At 42.9% G+C, this 17323-nt stretch overlaps 1 protein-coding gene across 8 annotated transcripts in view; it reads right to left on the bottom strand.

Annotated features, from left to right (window-relative positions):
• LOC101029185 (membrane-anchored junction protein) overlaps nt 1–17323 on the bottom strand; it is a 37361-nt gene that overhangs the window by 12299 nt on the left and 7739 nt on the right. For 4 of the 8 annotated variants that reach the window (XM_074401682.1, XM_074401681.1, XM_074401684.1 and 1 more), the window contains 6 exons: nt 16291–16408; nt 12296–12341; nt 7220–7295; nt 6649–6774; nt 5131–5162; nt 4717–4805 (listed from right to left, as the gene is read on the bottom strand). In XM_074401682.1, coding sequence (XP_074257783.1) covers nt 4717–4805; nt 5131–5162; nt 6649–6774; nt 7220–7295; nt 12296–12341; nt 16291–16408 — 487 coding nt within the window. Of the gene's footprint in view, nt 1–3450; nt 3515–4716; nt 4806–5130; nt 5163–6648; nt 6775–7219; nt 7296–12295; nt 12342–16290; nt 16409–17323 lie in introns of all 8 variants that reach the window. The other 4 variants (XM_074401679.1, XM_074401680.1, XM_010348287.2 and 1 more) reach the window with 2 other exon arrangements.

A 17323-nucleotide genomic window follows, 5' to 3' on the forward strand; every position in this document is an offset into this window, starting at 1 on the left:
CTCAGACTGAAGGTACATCTGGGACCTCCATCGAATATAATACTCTGAAAACCTGATGCAAGACTGTCCTCTGTATGTTCAGGGCCAGATCTGTTTAGAAGTGCAGTTCAAGCAGATACAGGAAAACAACAACAACAACAAAATGCTACGTGAAGTTAGTCTGTTTCACTTCTGGCCCATTCATCTGCTCCCTCCCAGTTTTTATCCTTCCAAAGTCTGGATCTTTCGATCTGGGACCTGAAGTAACAAAGGCAAGGGGGTTCTGCTCTTCCTTCCCATTTTCCGCAAAACACTTCTTATAAAACAGAGATACATATTGTATTCTTCTACGCTTTCCCTACACAGGCTCCCAATGTGTTCAGACACGCACATGCACAGTGACTGTGATCCTGTACCCTTAACTCCATGTAAAGGGGGCAGAACATATTAAGCAATGGACCATAGGAGCAAATTCAATTTTTCCAGCTCAAGTGACTTACACTGAGAGTCACTGTGATCACTTTAATCTAGGAGAAATCATCTTCCTGGGAACAGGGTCCATGATGGTGAATGTCTTTGGGCTTTGAGTCAAAATCAATAAACATGTTCCTTTTACTAGAGTTTTTTTCTAAAGCCAGAATCAGGTTGAAAAGGTAATTATGTTGAGTAAGAAGCTATGGGTACTGTTCTTGAGAGAGATGATGTGTCAAACTAAGAATAGGAAGGTACCAAAGGTAGAGAGCGAGGAAAATGTTTCTTTAAGAGTAATTATCTTGGTTGTATAAAGCGTCTTTGTTCTCCAGAGCTTCATGTACTCCTCATGTACTTTCTCATTTCTTTTTTCTTACCACCCTAAAGGATGGGAGGCATAGAAGGGGTTGACTATCTGCCCAAAATCACTCAGTGGGCCAGCTGGCCACAGCACAACTGGGGCCCTGGACTCTGCCCCTGTCACAGAGGCAGAGGTGTAAATCCCCAAGGATATACTCCTTTCCCAACTAAATTACAAGCTCCTAGAAAAAGAAATCAGGGTTTACATATGTTTGTGTGTGCCTGAGCACCCAACACAATGCCTTCTGAGCAGGAGACAGAATAATCCTTTAATAATGATGCCGGGCGCGGTGGCTCAAGCCTGTAATCCCAGCACTTTGGGAGGCCAAGGTGGGTGGATCATGAGGTCAAGAGATCGAGACCATCCTGGTCAACATGGTGAAACCCCGTCTCTACTAAAAACACAAAAAATTAGCTGGGCATGGTGGCGCGTGCCTGTAATCCCAGGTACTCAGAAGGCTGAGGCAGGAGAAATGCCTGAACCCAGGAGGCGGAGGTTGCAGTGAGCCGAGATCGCACCATTGCACTCCAGCCTGGGTAACAAGAGCGAAACTCTGTCTCAAAAAAAAAAAGAAAAAAAAAAAAAAAAGAAAATAACTTCATTTTTCTACTTAAAAATATTTTAGAGAATTCCTGTGATCTTGAAGGTAGTCTCAAGGCTTTTCAAGATCCAGTCCATTCTGACTTCTTCAGTAGCATTTCTTAGCACTGTACTGAAAGCTACTCTGGGAATCCTTCCCTCTCGGCCACTTTATGTTCTCTCTGTATCCGGTGCTTCCTTCTGACCCTGCACATGGCACATCTGTCAGTAATTGTCTGCCTAGCCATACACTGTTGGTGTTTTTAGGGCTGTTGCCAAGTATCCCTGATACTTGGCACATTTAGACACTCAATGAAAATTTGTTGACTACATCCTGGACAACATGACAAAATCCCGTCTCTACAAAAAATACAAAAATTAGCTGGGTGTGGTGACACACACCACTAGTCCCAACTTCTCCAGAGTCTGAAATGAGAGGATCGCTTGAGTCTGAGAGGAGGAGGTTGCAGTGAGTCGAGATGGCATCACTGCACTCCAGCCTGGGCAACAGAGCATGACTCTATCTCAGAAAAAAAAACCGCCAGGCACAGTGGCTCATGCTTATAACCCCAGTACTTTGGGAGGCCGAGGCAGGTGGATCACAAGGTCAGGAGATAGACACCATCCTGGCTAAGATGGTGAAACCCTGTCTCTAGTAAAAATACAAAAAATTAGCTGGGCCTGGTGGTGCACACCTGTAGTCCCAGCTACTCAGGAGGCGGAAGCAGGAGAATTGCTTGAACCTGGGAGGCAGAGGTTGAGATTATGATGAGCTGAGGTCATGCCACTGCACTCCAGCCTGGAGACAGAGTGAGACAGAAAAAGAAAAGAAGGAAAGAGAGAGAAGGAAAGGGAGAAAGAAGAAGTAAATAAAGAAAGAAGGAGAAAGGAGAAAAGAAAAAAGAAAGAAAGAAAGAAAGGGAAGGAAGGAAGGAGAAAGAGAGAGAAGGAAGGAAGGAAAAGAAAAGAAAATCTGTTGAATGAACGCATATGTAAAAGTTTGCTCCATAAAAGTTTGCTCCATACTCCATAACAGTATGGGTCCTGGGAAGGTGAAGAAAGTGAGTTGTGTTTGGATACTTAGGGTCAGAGCTACTTTAGAGACATAGACAAAAAAGGAAGGATCTTTAAGGCATGGATACCAGCTAATAGCTATTTAAAGTGGGGAGGGGAAAAAAAAAGGTCACTATTTTAGAGACTGCATAGAAAAGAAGTCCTGAAATGGAGGAGGGGTAGCAGATATATGAATATCTAAATGGGAAACAGACCCCATAAATGAAATCTAATCCCATCAGGGGCCAACCCTTCACTGCTTTAGAAGTTTTCTCTTACCAGTTATCAGTGCTGATACATGCCTAGCTCATTTGTTAAAACTAGATGTTCCTAGACTCAGACTCCAATGTAGATGAAGGCAAAAAGTTTTCTAAAGGGAAAATTCTATACTGGATCCCACCTCAGTTCTATACAGACATATTTTCTTATTTCAACTGCTGAGTACAAGCAGCTTTTTAAGCTGAGAAGAGGGGACTTTTTTTTTTTTTTTTGAGCTAGAGTCTCACTCTGTTGTCCAGGCTGGAGTGCTGTGGCATGATCTTGGCCCACTGCAACCTCCGCCTCCCGGGTTCAAGCAATTCTCCTGTCTCAGCCTCCCGAGTAGCTGGGATTACAGGTATGCACCACCATGCCCAGCTAATTTTTTGTATTTTTAGTAGAGACAGGGTCTCACCAGCGTGGCCAGCCTGATCTCGAACTCCTAACTTCAGGTGATCCGCTCCACTTAGCCTTCCAAAACACTGGGATTATAGGCGTGAGCCACCATCCCCGGTGAAGAGAGGACTTTTTAGCAAAAAGATTCATCGATGCATGTATTATGCAGCCACTTTGGGATGGGTTGTGGCAAGGGCATAATAGTTGAATGTTATTCTGCAAACAATGAAACCCAAGAATGAGTTCGGTCAATTCAATCTGCACAAAAAACCAAGATGTGCTGGTAACTGGAATCCTGACTTGTAACAGAACAGGAACAGCTAACAGCCTCTAAGTCTCCATTTGGTACTTACTCTCCCGGTTTCCACAGGGGGCTTCTTTTCGCTGGGGCCTTGACTGGAAGGCCCTATGTTGACCCTGAGGTTTGGTGGAGGGTGGAGGGAAATATGCAGGAAGTGTTACTGGCAGAGGCAATATCACTACATTCAAGCAAATGTGACCCAAATGAATATTTCAGCAGGTTGGCTATTTTTATACCACTCCTGGCTGGCAGAATAAATTGGGCGGCCAAATTTTCTTTGGGTGCTGCTTTAATTCACAGCGGAATCCCAGTTTGAGACCCTTAGGGATCTGGGGTTTGAGAAAGTGAAAATGTGACTGACAGCAGGTATCAGATTTTGAAATACTTGATCGTGTATCAAAACCCAGAGAAAGGGAAAATCTGAGACCTCATTTCCATAAAAAATTCAGTCGAATGGTACAGAGCAAAGCTTCATACCTTCAAGTACCCTCATATTCCACCTGGCTTGGAAGGGAGCTCCCTACTTCTTTGCCTCCATGTACCTCTGGAGGACATGGGGTCAGCGTCCTAGTGGTCTCTCTTACTTCTCCTGTATGTCTAGGGGTCTACAGAGTTCCAGGAAAAGGGCAGCTATTTTCTGTGGGCCTAGGGTGGAAGTATCTTGGGCTAGGGAACAAACCACACCTTGGATTATTCCAGCAGTATTCTTATTAGCTTTCTAGCATGCTAATAAGAATGACTGAACTGTCTTACTGACTCATTTTGTCCCCGATAGAGAATTGAAAGAACATAAGTAGCCTCCATAACAACATTCCCCTTAAGATCACAGCACCCCACCCCATGATAGATACAGACCCCCTTGCAAACATTTACATTTTAGTCTGGACTGCCTCTTAAGGTTCCAAAAACTAACTGCTCACTGGATAAAATAGAATTATATTTTATTTGTTCTTACTCTTTCGAGTTTCCCTATGTTTTTGTATAATATTCTGAGACTTCATAAGTCTTGTGCCTTCTGATGATATTAGCATAGTAAGTATTATGGAATGTCCTGAATTCAGTTAAATCGGATTGTATTTCCTCTCAGACTTCATCTTGATGAACAGAAAAATCATACTTTGCTGACAAAGGACTGTGTTCAAATCATATTATAAATATTAACTTGCTCCTTTTCCTCAGTCCATCCACTGGAATAGGCAGATACTGATGAAGTCCTAAAAAATAAAGTGACTCACCGAAGGACAGGGTCAACCAATAGTGATAGCTGGTAAAGCCTAACTAGGATGCAGGCGTGAGCCTCTCTCCCCACACCACTGACCTGTCCGGCCCTGGCCTGCTGGGGGAGCTGGGCTCATCCACGTGTTTTCGTTTCATCACAGCTCCTACTGCTTTCTTCTCAGCTGGGAACTTCAGAGAGGAAGCAGATGCCTGTGATTACTCCTTTTCCAGAGCTGTTCACAGTTCATGAAGGCATAGTGAAGACAGCTCCCCATCCTTAAACTGCCAAAGGCAACTTTTAACACCAGCTTTGCAAGTAAGAATAGACATTCTGTTATAGACATGGTCTCAGAAATCTAGCCAAGGGGGAAAATACGGTCTTATATTTACAGTTCTGATTGGACCTGGGCAGCAACTGAGAGGCAAAGTAAGAGGAAGAGACAAGAGGAAGACTTTTTGGACAACAGAAGGTGATGAAGGCAATTTTCATTTTGTACAGAAAAGGCAAACTTACCAACCCAAGAGGACTGTCACTTATTGGTTTCCCTACAATAGGAAATGTGAGTGTCTTAATAGATTAGACTTTAAAAAAAAAAAAAAAAAAAAAATGGAGACGAGGTCTCTCTCTGTCGCCCAGGCTGAATTATAGGCATGAGCCACTGCACCCTGCCAAGACTCTGTTTTACCTGGATTTCTGGCTACCATTTATTTCTTGGAACTGACCCTAGACAAAGCCTTCTAATGTGCCCTTCTCCCTTCTACCTGGTACCATTTCCCCTAAAAACAGTGTCTTCAAACTCTCTTCCTCCCGTTTCAGAATGATTATAATCTACAAGCTAGAAAGGGTTTAAAAAGGGGACAATCCTTACTACAAAAGAAAAAAAAGCAGAACTTCAGCTATCTGTAACAAATGAAAAGGAGAGAGATTTTGAGGCAAGGCTTTTGCACCCCTTTTCTGTTTTTTGAGATGGAGCTAGCTCTGTCGCCCAGGTGGAAGTGCAGTGGTACAATCTTGGCTCACCATAACCTCTATTTTCTAGGTTCAAGGGATTCGCCTGCCTCAGCCTCCTGAGTAGCTGGCATTACAGGCATGCACCACCATGCCAGGTTACATTTTATATTTTTAGCAGAGATGGGGTTTTGCCATATTGGCTAGGCTGGTCTCAAACTCCTGGCCTCAAGTAATCCTCCTGCCTTGGCCTCCCAAAGTGCTGGGATTATAGGCATGAGCCACCGTGCCCAGCCTGCATCCCTTTTCAAATCAAAAGGGTAATATTTACTTGTCCCTTAATCAGCAAGAATAGCCATGGCACTCAGAGAATAAAAATCGGGAGTGGACACAGTGGCCCATGCCTGTAATCCCAGTGTTTGGGGAGGCTGAGGCGGGAGGATCACTTAAGGCCAGTAGTTTGAGACCAGCCTGGGCAATAAAGTGAGACCCCTGCCTCTACTTAAAAAAAAAAAAAATTAGCCGGGCATGGTCGTAGACACCTATAGTCCCAGCTACTCGGGAAGCTGAGGCAGGAGGATCACTTGAGCCCAGGAGTTAGAGGTTACAGTGAGCTATGATCACACCACTGTACTCCAGCCTGGTGACAGAGTGAGACCCTGTCTAAATAAAAATAAAATTGGGAGATACCTTTAAGACACCTCTAAAGTGAAAATCATGGAATTCTCTTCAATGGAAGCGTTTATATAATAGTTACCTTTCATTGATTAAGTCAGACTTTTTGTACTTTTCATCTACTAGTATTTATATATTTAATCCTAATCACAACTCAATGATATAGGTACCAGTATTATTCTTCACCATTTCACAAGGGAGGCACAGAAAGATTAAGTAACTTATCTAATTTCACATAGCTATTAAGTGGCAGGGCCACCAGTATTTGAACCGGTTAATCTGGCCTGCAGCACATGATCCTGACCTGTGCATTGTGTGGCTGGAGCCCAATCCAGTAGCCCATTTCACCATATCCAGCTGGCACTGCTAAACCACTTTCTTCTCTGCTATCCACGTCATTCCACTTACCAGGTGACAGGTTTTCATGGAACCATTTCATCTCCACGTATAGAGTAAAAACAAATGGGTAGGGGATCAAGATAATTTCCCCATGTTTGAATTTCAGGTGGGAAACTCTCTCCCATTTGCTTTTATCTGGGAAATGCTGCTAAGGATCGAAGCAAGATGGCAGTGTGCATCCCATCCCTAAGTACTATTTTAGGGATGAGACTCTCTCTCCTTCCCCTGACCTACCCTCCAAACTGCCTATGGTTTTGCTACTTCCATTTGAGTCTACAATGTTCCATCCAGAAAAGAAAGGCCAGGCATGGTGGCTCATGTCTGTAATCCTACCAGCACTTTGGGAGGCAGAGCTGAGTGGATCACCTGAGGTCAGGAGTTCCAGACCAGCCTGGCCAACATTGTGAAACCCCGCCTCTACTAAAAATACAAAAATTAGCTGGGCGTGGTGGTACGCTCCTGTAATCCCAGCTACTCAGGAGGCTGAGGAGGTTGCAGTGAGCCGAGATTGCACCATTGTACTCCAGCCTGGGCAACAGAGCAAGACTCCATCTCAAAAAAAAAAAAAAAAAAAGGATACAGGGAAATACAACAAAGTGTTCTGTAGCAAAGGGCTGAAGATTGTCCAAGTTTCCCAAGACCACACGGATAGAATCCTGAAAAACATATTTGAAACGACTTTAACACTGTTGAATCTCAGCCAATCTTTGTTTATATCTGTCACTGCTAGTCACATATCGTACATACTATCAAAACTGAACTATATCTGCTGCTCCTTTAACATGTGTTCTGATTCTCCATTTCTTTTTCTTTTCTTTTTCTTTCTTTCTTTTTTTTTTTTTTTTTTTTTTGAGAGTCTTGCTTTGTGGCCCAGGATGAAGTGCAGTTGCGTGATCTCTGCTCACTGCAACCTCCATCTCCTGGGCTCAAGTGATCCCCCCACCTCAGCTTCCCCAGTAGCTGGGACTACAGGCACATGCCACCACACCTGTCTAATTTTTGTAGTTTTTGTAGAGATGGGGTTTCACCATGTTGCCCAGGCTCGTCTTGAACTCCTGGACTCAAGTGCTTTGCCCTCCTCAGTCTCCCAAAGTTCTGGGATTACAGGTGTGAGCCACTGCACCCAGCCTGCTTCTCCATTTCTATGCTTTTGCATAGAAAGGGAATTTCTCTTCCTGAAATGCTCTTTCCTCCCATCAGCACATGTCCAAATCTGACCTATCTTTCAAGGCATAGTTCAAAAGCCATCTCATCCAGAAAGCTTTGTCTGATTTACCAAGTTGTAATTAGCTGTTAGTATCAAACTTCACTGTAGTTAGCCTGGAGTCTTTACTACACTCCACATACAAATGTTTTATATTCCTTACTGGGAGATCTACTTAAAGTAGAATATACACCTGATTTATCTTAATATCCCTTCTATGGTGTCTACCATCATGAATAATGCATAACAAGTCTTCACCAAATGTATATTGAATAAATGAATAATACTGGTATTTACTGATATATAGTATTTTGCTTTTGTTTAAGTCAAACTTTTTTTCTACTCACTTTAAATTGATTAATCCCTAATTAAGCTGTGCTTATTAGTCTATACTAATTAATATGGCATCATAAAGATCACAAAATTTCTATGGGAAAAAAGTCTGAATTTCAGTCCCAGCCTTGTCATTTCACCCTAAGCTTCACTGTTATCATGTTTGGGTTCAAAGAAGATAGAAACTGTGGCCAGTGCAGTGGCTCATGCCTGTAATCTCAGCACTCTTTGGGGAGCCAAGGCAGGTGGATTGCTGGAGCCCAGGAGTGAGACCAGCCTGGGCAACATGGTAAAATCCCATCTCTACAAAATATACAAAAGTTAGTTGGGTGTGGTGGCACATGCCAGTAATACCAGCTACTCAGGAGGCTGAGGTAGGAGGATCACCTGAACCTAGGAGATTGGGGCTGCAGTGAGCTATGACTGCACCACTGCACTCTAGCCTAGGCGACAGAGTGAGACACGCCAGTTAAGAATGGTGATCATGCCGGGTGCGGTGGCTCAAGCCTGTAATCCCAGCACTTTGGGAGGCTGAGGCGGGCGGATCACGAGGTCAAGAGATCGAGACCATCCTGGTCAACATGGTGAAACCCCGTCTCTACTAAAAATACAAAACATTAGCTGGGCATGGTGGTGTGTGCCTGTAATCCCAGCTACTCAGGAGGCTGAGGCAGGAGAATTGCTTGAACCCAGGAGGCGGAGGTTGCGGTGAGCTGAGATCGCGCCATTGCACTCCAGCCTGGGTAACAAGAGCGAAACTCCGTCTCAAAAAAAAAAAAAAAAAAAAAAAAGAGTGGTGATCATTAAAAAATCTGGAGACAACAGATGCTGGAGAAGATGTGGAGAAATAGGAACATTCTTACACAGTTGGTGATACTGTAAATTAGTTCAACCATTGTGGAAAACAGAGTGGCGATTTCTCAGGGATCTATAAATAGAAATTCCATTTGATCAAGCAATCTCATTACTGGGTATGTATCCAAAGAACTATAAATCGTTCTACTATAAAGACACATGTACATGTATGTTCACTGCAGCCCTGTGTACAATAGCAAAGACTTGGAACTAACCCAAATGCCCATGAATGGTAGACTGGACAAAGAAAATGTGGCACATATACACCATAGAATACTACACAGCCATAAACAATGATGAGTTTGTGTCCTTTGTAGGGACATGGATGAATCTGGAAACCATCATTCTCAGCAAACTGACACAAGAACAGAAAGCCAAATACCGCATGTTCTCACTCATAGATGGGTGTTTAACAATGAGCACATGTGGACTCAGGGAAAAGAGCATCACACATTGAGGACAGTTGGGGGTGGGTAGGGGAGAGACATTGGGGGTGGGGAGGGATAACACGGGGAGAAATACCAGATATAGTATGTACCTAAAGTAAAAGAAATTAATTTTTTTAAAAAGAAATTATATCTTGTTTATCTCTGTATTCTCCATAATAGCATAGTATCTAGTTTATAATTATAATGGCTAATATTTATTGAGTAATTACTATTAGAAGTATTACTGTTTTGTCTTGTTTTTTGAGATGGAGTTTCATTCTTGTTGCCAAGGCTGGAGTCTGAAGTGTAATGGCGTGGTCTCTGCTCACTGCAACCTCTGCCTCCTGGGTCCAAGCGATCCTCTTGCCTCAGTCTCCCAAGTAGCTGGGATTACAGGTACCTGCCACCACACCTGGCTAATTTTTGCATTTTTAGTAGAGACAGGGTTTCACTTTGTTGGCCAGGCTGGTCACAAACTCCTGACCTCAGGTGATCCACCCACCTCGGCCTCCCAAAGTGCTGGGATTACAGGCATGAGCCACCGAGCCTGGCTGTGTTATTGCTTTCATACATATTAATTAATTTAACTCTCACAAAAACGCTGTGAGATAGGCAATTCTATTATTCCCATTTTACAGATAAGGAAACAAACAAAGAGAGATGAAAAAATGTATTCTAGGTTACATAGCTAGAAATAGCTGGGCCAAGATCTGAACCAAAGCAGTGGGGTTCCAGACTCCTACTCTTAACCAGTAGGCTAGCCTGCTTCTCAGTATATGTTTTCTTTTCTTTTCTTTTTTTTTTGAAATGGAGTCTTGCTCTGTCGCCCAGGTTGGAGTGCAGTGGCATGATCTTGGCTCACTGCAACCTCCACCTCCCGGGTTCTAACAATTCTCCTGCCTCAGCTTCCTGAGTAGATGGGACTACAGGCACATGCCACCACGCCCAGCTAATTTTTGTATTTTTTTTTTTTTTTTTTTTTTTTTTTTTTTTTTGAGACGGAGTTTCGCTCTTGTTACCCAGGCTGGAGTGCAATGGCGCGATCTCAGCTCACCGCAACCTCCGCCTCCTGGGCTCAGGCAATTCTCCTGCCTCAGCCTCCTAAGTAGCTGGGATTACAGGCACGCACCACCATGCCCAGCTAACTTTTTGTATTTTTAGTAGAGACGGGGTTTCACCTTGTTGACCAGGATGGTCTCGATCTCTCAACCTCGTGATCCACCCGCCTCGGCCTCCCAAAGTGCTGGGATTACAGGCTTGAGCCACCGCGCCCGGCCTAATTTTTGTATTTTTAGTAGAGACGGGGTTTCACTACGTTGGCCAGGCTGGTCTTAAACTCCTGACCTCAGGTAATCCACCTGCCTCAGCCTTCCAAAGTGCTGGGATTACAGGCGTGAGCCACAGCGCCTGGCCTCAGTAAATGTTCTCTAAATGAAGAAAAGAGAATAACATCTGCCCCCAAACTAGTGAGCATAAGAGAAAGATGCATATGCATATCAAATGTACCTTGGAAGTTTTAATATGATATATATTGAATGTATACGCTCAAGCTACTAATTATTGAGCTACTGTGTCTATTTCTAATGCTCAATCTTTAAACAGGACTTCTTTATTAACCTTATTTGACAGGTAAGGAAACAGACTCAGAGAGGGTAGGTAATTTGCTCAAAGTCACACTGTGAATGGCAGAACACTGCCCATAGTAATTACTCAATAAATATTAGCTAGTATAATTATAAGCTAGACATATCCTACTACAGAGAATTCAAATCTAGGTTTGACTGGCTCCAAAGTCTGTGTTCCCTCCTCTCTGCTATGCTTCCTTGAGCTTTTCACTGCCCAGGTTAACGGAAGCAAAGTGAAACAAAGTCTGCTCTGCTCTTAATTAAAATAGGTATAACATTTTCTTGGTCCTATATTAAAATAACTTATTTATAATGGCATCCTTGAGGGTCCCGCAAGATCCTAATGTATCTTTTAACACTTCGCCAAAGAGGTACCTTCTTAAGGGTATGACTCAGTTTTGGTCTCACAGAGTTTTGTGTTTAAGTGTATTTAACTGCTTTGAAATGTGGAGGCATATGTCTTATTAAGAAATCACAATAGTCATAAATCACTGAATTGTGAAGTCAGAAAAGTAAAAGCTAGTTTAAACCTCTCATTTTCCAAATGAGGCAATTAAGATCCAAATTGATACATGATTTTCCAAGGGCCAGGCAGCTAATTGGTGGCTACACCAGGACTGGAATCCAGGGCCAATGCCCACAACACTAACTCCTTGTCCATTGCTTTCACCAATTTGTAAAGCTGACCACCTGCTCAGTTTTCTTTCCTAAACCTAAAGCTAAAGGAATTGGGTAGAAAGGAATGAAAATGAAGTCAGAATAAGGCAATTGCAAGTGTTTCCAATTAAAACAAAGACACAGCAGCTTTGTCTGTGTATTTACAGTCAAGTTTCCTGAACGTCAAGTACCAGGCAGTGGTTGTGATGGTAAGGTTTCCCAGAGCCCTGGAAGGAGGCAGTCCTCCAGAAGCTTTCTCTATGCCAGCTGCCACAAAAGAGAGCTGCCCAAGGCTGGGAACTCTGGTAGAAACAAAAAGCTCTCAGCCTCAAAGGTGCTGACACTTCAACTAGGAAAACTGACCAAGAATAAAAAGCTTTACATTTCCCTAGAAAAACAGTAAAGATACTTTGCAAAGGAGATGTGGCAGGGAGAAGCCAAATTATCAAGTGGAGGTTGTAACTCAGTTTATAGGAAATAATTAAAACCTGAATGTGGATGTATCCTTAGCTTAAAGAACAACTTTTCCACAAGTTGCATGCTTCTTTCCCTACCTCCAGCTCCTGGATGATGACTGCCTTATCTTCTATCTCTTCTCCTCTAGAAGGTAAACAGACAAGAGACAAGTAAGACATGAAGGAAAGCTCAGGAGAGAGTAGACTCTACTAGGGCAAAAATAACACTTCCATTGAGCTAAAGAAACGTAAGTAACAATTCTGTGTGCTGCCCCAATGCTCATGAGGAAGAAGTGATCACCTACGTGGTATGGTCTGAACATCAGTACAGGCTGTACCAAAATGACTTCTTAGTTAACCTGCTAAAACCTGAAATTCCCACTGTGAAAGTTAATCATTTGTTGGAGCAGTTGTACTTTTAAGTGTGCTTTGGGGACCCTTAAGGGTTTTGAAGACCCCTCGCCCCCACTTTTTTTTGAGACGGAGTCTCACCCTGTTGCCAGGCTGGAATGCACTGGCGTAACCTCGGGTCACTGCAACCTCCACCTCCCAGGTTCAAGCGATCCTCCTGCCTCAGCCTCCCAAGTAGTTGGGACTGCAGACACGCACTACCATGACCAGCTAATTTTTTGTATTTTTAGTAGAGATGGGGTTTCATCATGTTGGCCAGGATGGTCTTGATCTCTTGACCTCGTGATCCGCCCGCCTCAGCCTCCCAGAGGGCTAGGATTACAAGTGTGAGCCACCGTGCCTAGCCTGAAGTCCCTTTCAATAGTTCTGCCAGGGTAAAACTATTTTCATAATAATACTAAGATACAATTTGCCTTTCTCACTATGTTAATATTTGTAACCATGATTGCAAAAGTGATGGTGGGCAAAATTGCTAGCACCTTAGCACAAATCTAGCTAGTTGCACTAGGCTGTACTGTCAGTTAAAGCAATCTTTTTATTTTTCCTTTGGTGCCGTGACTCTGATATGAAAGTCAAAGTAATCTTTACTGCTGCATAAGAAAAGAAAATCCTGTTTCACTGAATATCCTTGAGGAAGCAGTAGAAAAAAAAAAAAAAAAGCAATCATTTTATAAAATCTCAAATCTTTGACTACATATCTTTTAAATGTTATATGAGAAAACACAAAGTATGCATACAGCACTTCTGCTGCATACCAAAATATGATGGTTATTTTAGGGAAACTCACTTGTGTGACTGTTCAAGCTGCAAACTGAACTGTCTCTGCTTTTCTTCATGGAATATTTTACTTGAATGGTTAGCTAACAGACAAACTATGGTTGTTATTCATACTTGGGAGTTTGATAGACATTTTCTTAAAAATGAATACAATAAGCATGTCAAATAAAGGAAAACAACTGACAATACTTGTTGTCACCAATAAATTTTGGCCTTTCAAGTGAAAATTTAAATTTTGGAAAATTTCTGTCTACCATTGTGAGTTTGACAGTTTCTAAATACTTCAACACTTTTAAGATTGCGGTGATATTAACAAATATTTTTTGATACTGCACAATGAAATGTGTCAATATTTGGAGGATCTGCTTAAGTTAGTGAACCAAAATATTCCAAATGACCAATGAAACACATCATGTTACAAAATCATCCCAGGTCAGGCAGACTCGGTGGCTCACACTATAATCCCAGCACACTGGGAAGCTGAGGAGGGCGGATCACCTGAGGTTGGGAGTTGGAGACCAGTCTAACCAACATGGAGAAACTGCATCTCTACTAATGATAGAAAAATTAGCTGGGCATGGTGGTGCATGCCTGGAATCCCAGCTACTCAGGAGGCTGAGGCAGGAGAATCACTTGAACCCGGAAGGCAGAGGTTGTGGTGAGCTGAGATCCCGCCATTGCATTCTAGCCTGGACAACAAGAGCAAAACTCTGTATCAAATAAATAAATAAATAAAGTAAAATAAAAATAAAAATATAACAAATTAGCCAGGCTTGGTGGCGGGTGCCTGAAATCCCAGCCACTTGGGAGGCCAAGGCAGGAGACTCACATGAACCTGGGAGGCAGAGGCTGCAGTGAGCCAAGATCACATCATTGCACTCCAGCCTGGACGACAAGCGTGAAAAACCATCTCAAAAAAACAAAACACTAAAACCTAACATGCAATTAAAAAAAAAAAAAGAAGAAAACAAAAACAAAAACAAAAATCCTCCTAGGTCAAACATTCAAAGAACAACAAAGACCAATATATTTTAATGTAACAGACTTCAAAAAGTTCATGATATAATTTCAGATTCCACATTTTGCAACTAATCTTAAAAAAATTACCAATTAAAAAAAATCCCAAACTATGATTTGTCCAGTTTTGTCATAGGGTCAAAGAATATCCACAATGATCTAAGAGGGATATAGTCCTATCTTTCCAAATTCCAAATACAAATAAGCTAATTTATTTTTTATTTTATTTTTTTGAGATGGAGTTTTTTGCTCTTGTTGCCCAGGCTGGAGTACAATGGCACAATCTTGGCTCACTACAACCTCTGCCTCCCAGGTTCAAGCGATTCTCCTGCCTCAGCCTACCGAGTAGCTGGGATTACAGGTGCCTGCCACCACTCCTGGCTAATTTTTGTATTTTTAGTAGAAGCAGGTTTTCACCATGTTGGCCAGGCTGGTCTTGAACTCCTGACCTCAGGTGATCTGTCTGACTCGACTTCCCAAAGTGCTGGTATTACAGGTGTGAGCCACTGTGACCAGCCAAGTGTTGTTGTTGTTGTTGTTGTTGTTGTTTTAATTGAGTGTTTTTATCCTGAAAGGGTGAGGTACTGGGTTTGATCAAATGCAGTGCAGAGGTTCACTGCAACCTCCGCCTCCTGGGCTCAGGCAATTCTCCTGCCTCAGCCTCCTAAGTAGCTGGGACTACAGGCACGCGCCACCACGCCCAGCTAGTTTTTTGTATTTTTAGTAGAGACAGAGTTTCACCACGTTGACCAGAATGGTCTCGATCTCTCGACCTCGTGACCCACCCGCCTCGGCCTCCCAAAGTGCTGGGATTACAGGCTTGAGCCACCGCACCCGGCTGTTTTTGCTTTAATTTTTATGACAAATATTGACAGATATAATCAAAAGCTCTTTGGGGTCCTTAATAATTTTAAGGAATGCATGTTGGGTACGGGTGGCTCATGCCTGGAATCCCAACACTTTGGAAGGCTGAGGAGGGAAGATCCCTTGGGCCCAGGAGTTTGAGACCAGCCTGAGCAAAATAGTGAGACTTCATTTCTACCAAAAATAATTTTAAAATTAGCCTGGTGTAGTGGCACTATGCCTGTAGTCCTAGCTACTCTGGAGGCTGAGGTGGGAGGATCCCTTGAGCCCAGCAAGCCTAGGCTGCAGTGATTACACCACTCTACATGAAACCCTGTCTTGGGAAAAAAAAGAAAAAAAGAAACATTTCAAGGGAGTCCTGAGATGAAATTTTTTTTTCTCTGTCGCCCAGGCTGGAGTGCAGTGGCACAATCTCAGTTCACTGCAACCTCCGCCTCCCAGGTTCAAGCAATTCTCCTGCCTTCAGTCTCCCAAGTAGCTGGGATCACAGGCGCCCACCACCATGCTTGGCTAATTTTTGGATTTTTAGTAGAGGCAGGGTTTTACCATGTTGGCGAGGCTGGTCTTGAACTCCTGACCTCAAGTGATCCATCCACCTTGGCCTCCCAAAGTGCTGGGATTACAGGCGTGAGCCACTGCTCCTGGGCCCGAGATGAAAAATTTTGAGAAATACTGCTTCAAAGATATGTCCTAGGCTGGGTGTGGTGGCTCATACCTATAATCCCAACACTTAGGGAGGCAGAGGTGAGAGGATTGCTTAAGGCCAGAGGTTTGAGACTAGCCTGGAGAACATAGTGAGATCCAATTCTCTAAAAAAAAAAAGATATGCTGTCCCTAGTTTAGAGACTCATATGAATAATATATATATATACTGAATATAAAATTCCTGGGAAAGACATCCTGCAAGATGCTACTTTACCACTCTCCTGAACTCACCTGGGTGAAGGTAGAAAAGGAGTGACCTGTGGGAATGCACTAGCACTAACTGATGTTTACAGAGACTACCCTCCTACCTTTGAAATTACCTGATACTGTTCCCGTATCTGATTTTGAATTTATACACATTGGATCCTGCATGAAGAAATCTCGTCTCTGGAAATGGGTAGGTGAAGGGTTTTAAACTCATTGCTCCCAAATGATGTCCTAAATAAAATAGAAATATTAGAGAATTACTAAAAAGCTAAAGATTATTCCTTATTTACAGGAAAGGGAACCTGTCCAATCTGTAACATTTCTACATGAGTAAAATGTCCACACTCAACACTACTGCTTATGTACCAGGATCAATGCTGCTATTCATCACTTGGACCATTCTCCTACCTGCATGGGGAAAAAGACCAGAATACAAGTTTTTTCATTTATGATCTTGTACAAATTGTTTCTCTTCCATAAGACTAATGATATGAGTATCTGCCCTGATGACTCACAGGGTCTTTGTTAGAATTAAATGTTTCTCCCAAGTATCTCTCTCTCTCTCTCTCTCTCTCTCTCTCTCTCTCGCTCTCGCTCTCTCACTCTCTCTCTCTCTCTCTAGGGAGTTTTGCTCTTGTTGCCCAGGCTGGAGTGTAGTGGTACCATCTCGGCTCACCACAACCTAACCTCCTGGGTTCAAGTGATTCTCCTGCCTCAGTCTCCTATGTAGCTGGGATTCCAGGCATGTGCCACCATGCCTGGCCAATTCTGTATTTTTAGTAGAGATGGGGTTTCTCCATGTTGGTCAGGCTGGTCTCGAACTCCCAACCTCAGGTGAACCGCCTGCCTCAGCCTCCCAAAAGTTCTGGGATTACAGATATGAGCCACCACCAGACCTCCAAGTATCTCTTGAATCTGTTCTCTCCTCCCCACTTTCACTGGAATCTCAGTGGATACAGGGAGAGCTCAAGTTAAATAATGATACAATCCAAAGGATACACCCAATTAGGAGGATGTTTGCTATCAATTTTAGATGAAATTAAGATGGCACTACAACTCCCTGCCACAACCAATGTAGCAAATAAGGTTGTATATTAATGTTTTTGAGTGGTACCAAGAAATGGCTTATTTTCTAGATCTATCAAT

The sequence above is a fragment of the Saimiri boliviensis genome, chromosome 6 (genome assembly GCF_048565385.1).
Source record: "Saimiri boliviensis isolate mSaiBol1 chromosome 6, mSaiBol1.pri, whole genome shotgun sequence".
In the NCBI taxonomy this organism is placed as follows: domain Eukaryota; kingdom Metazoa; phylum Chordata; class Mammalia; order Primates; family Cebidae; genus Saimiri; species Saimiri boliviensis.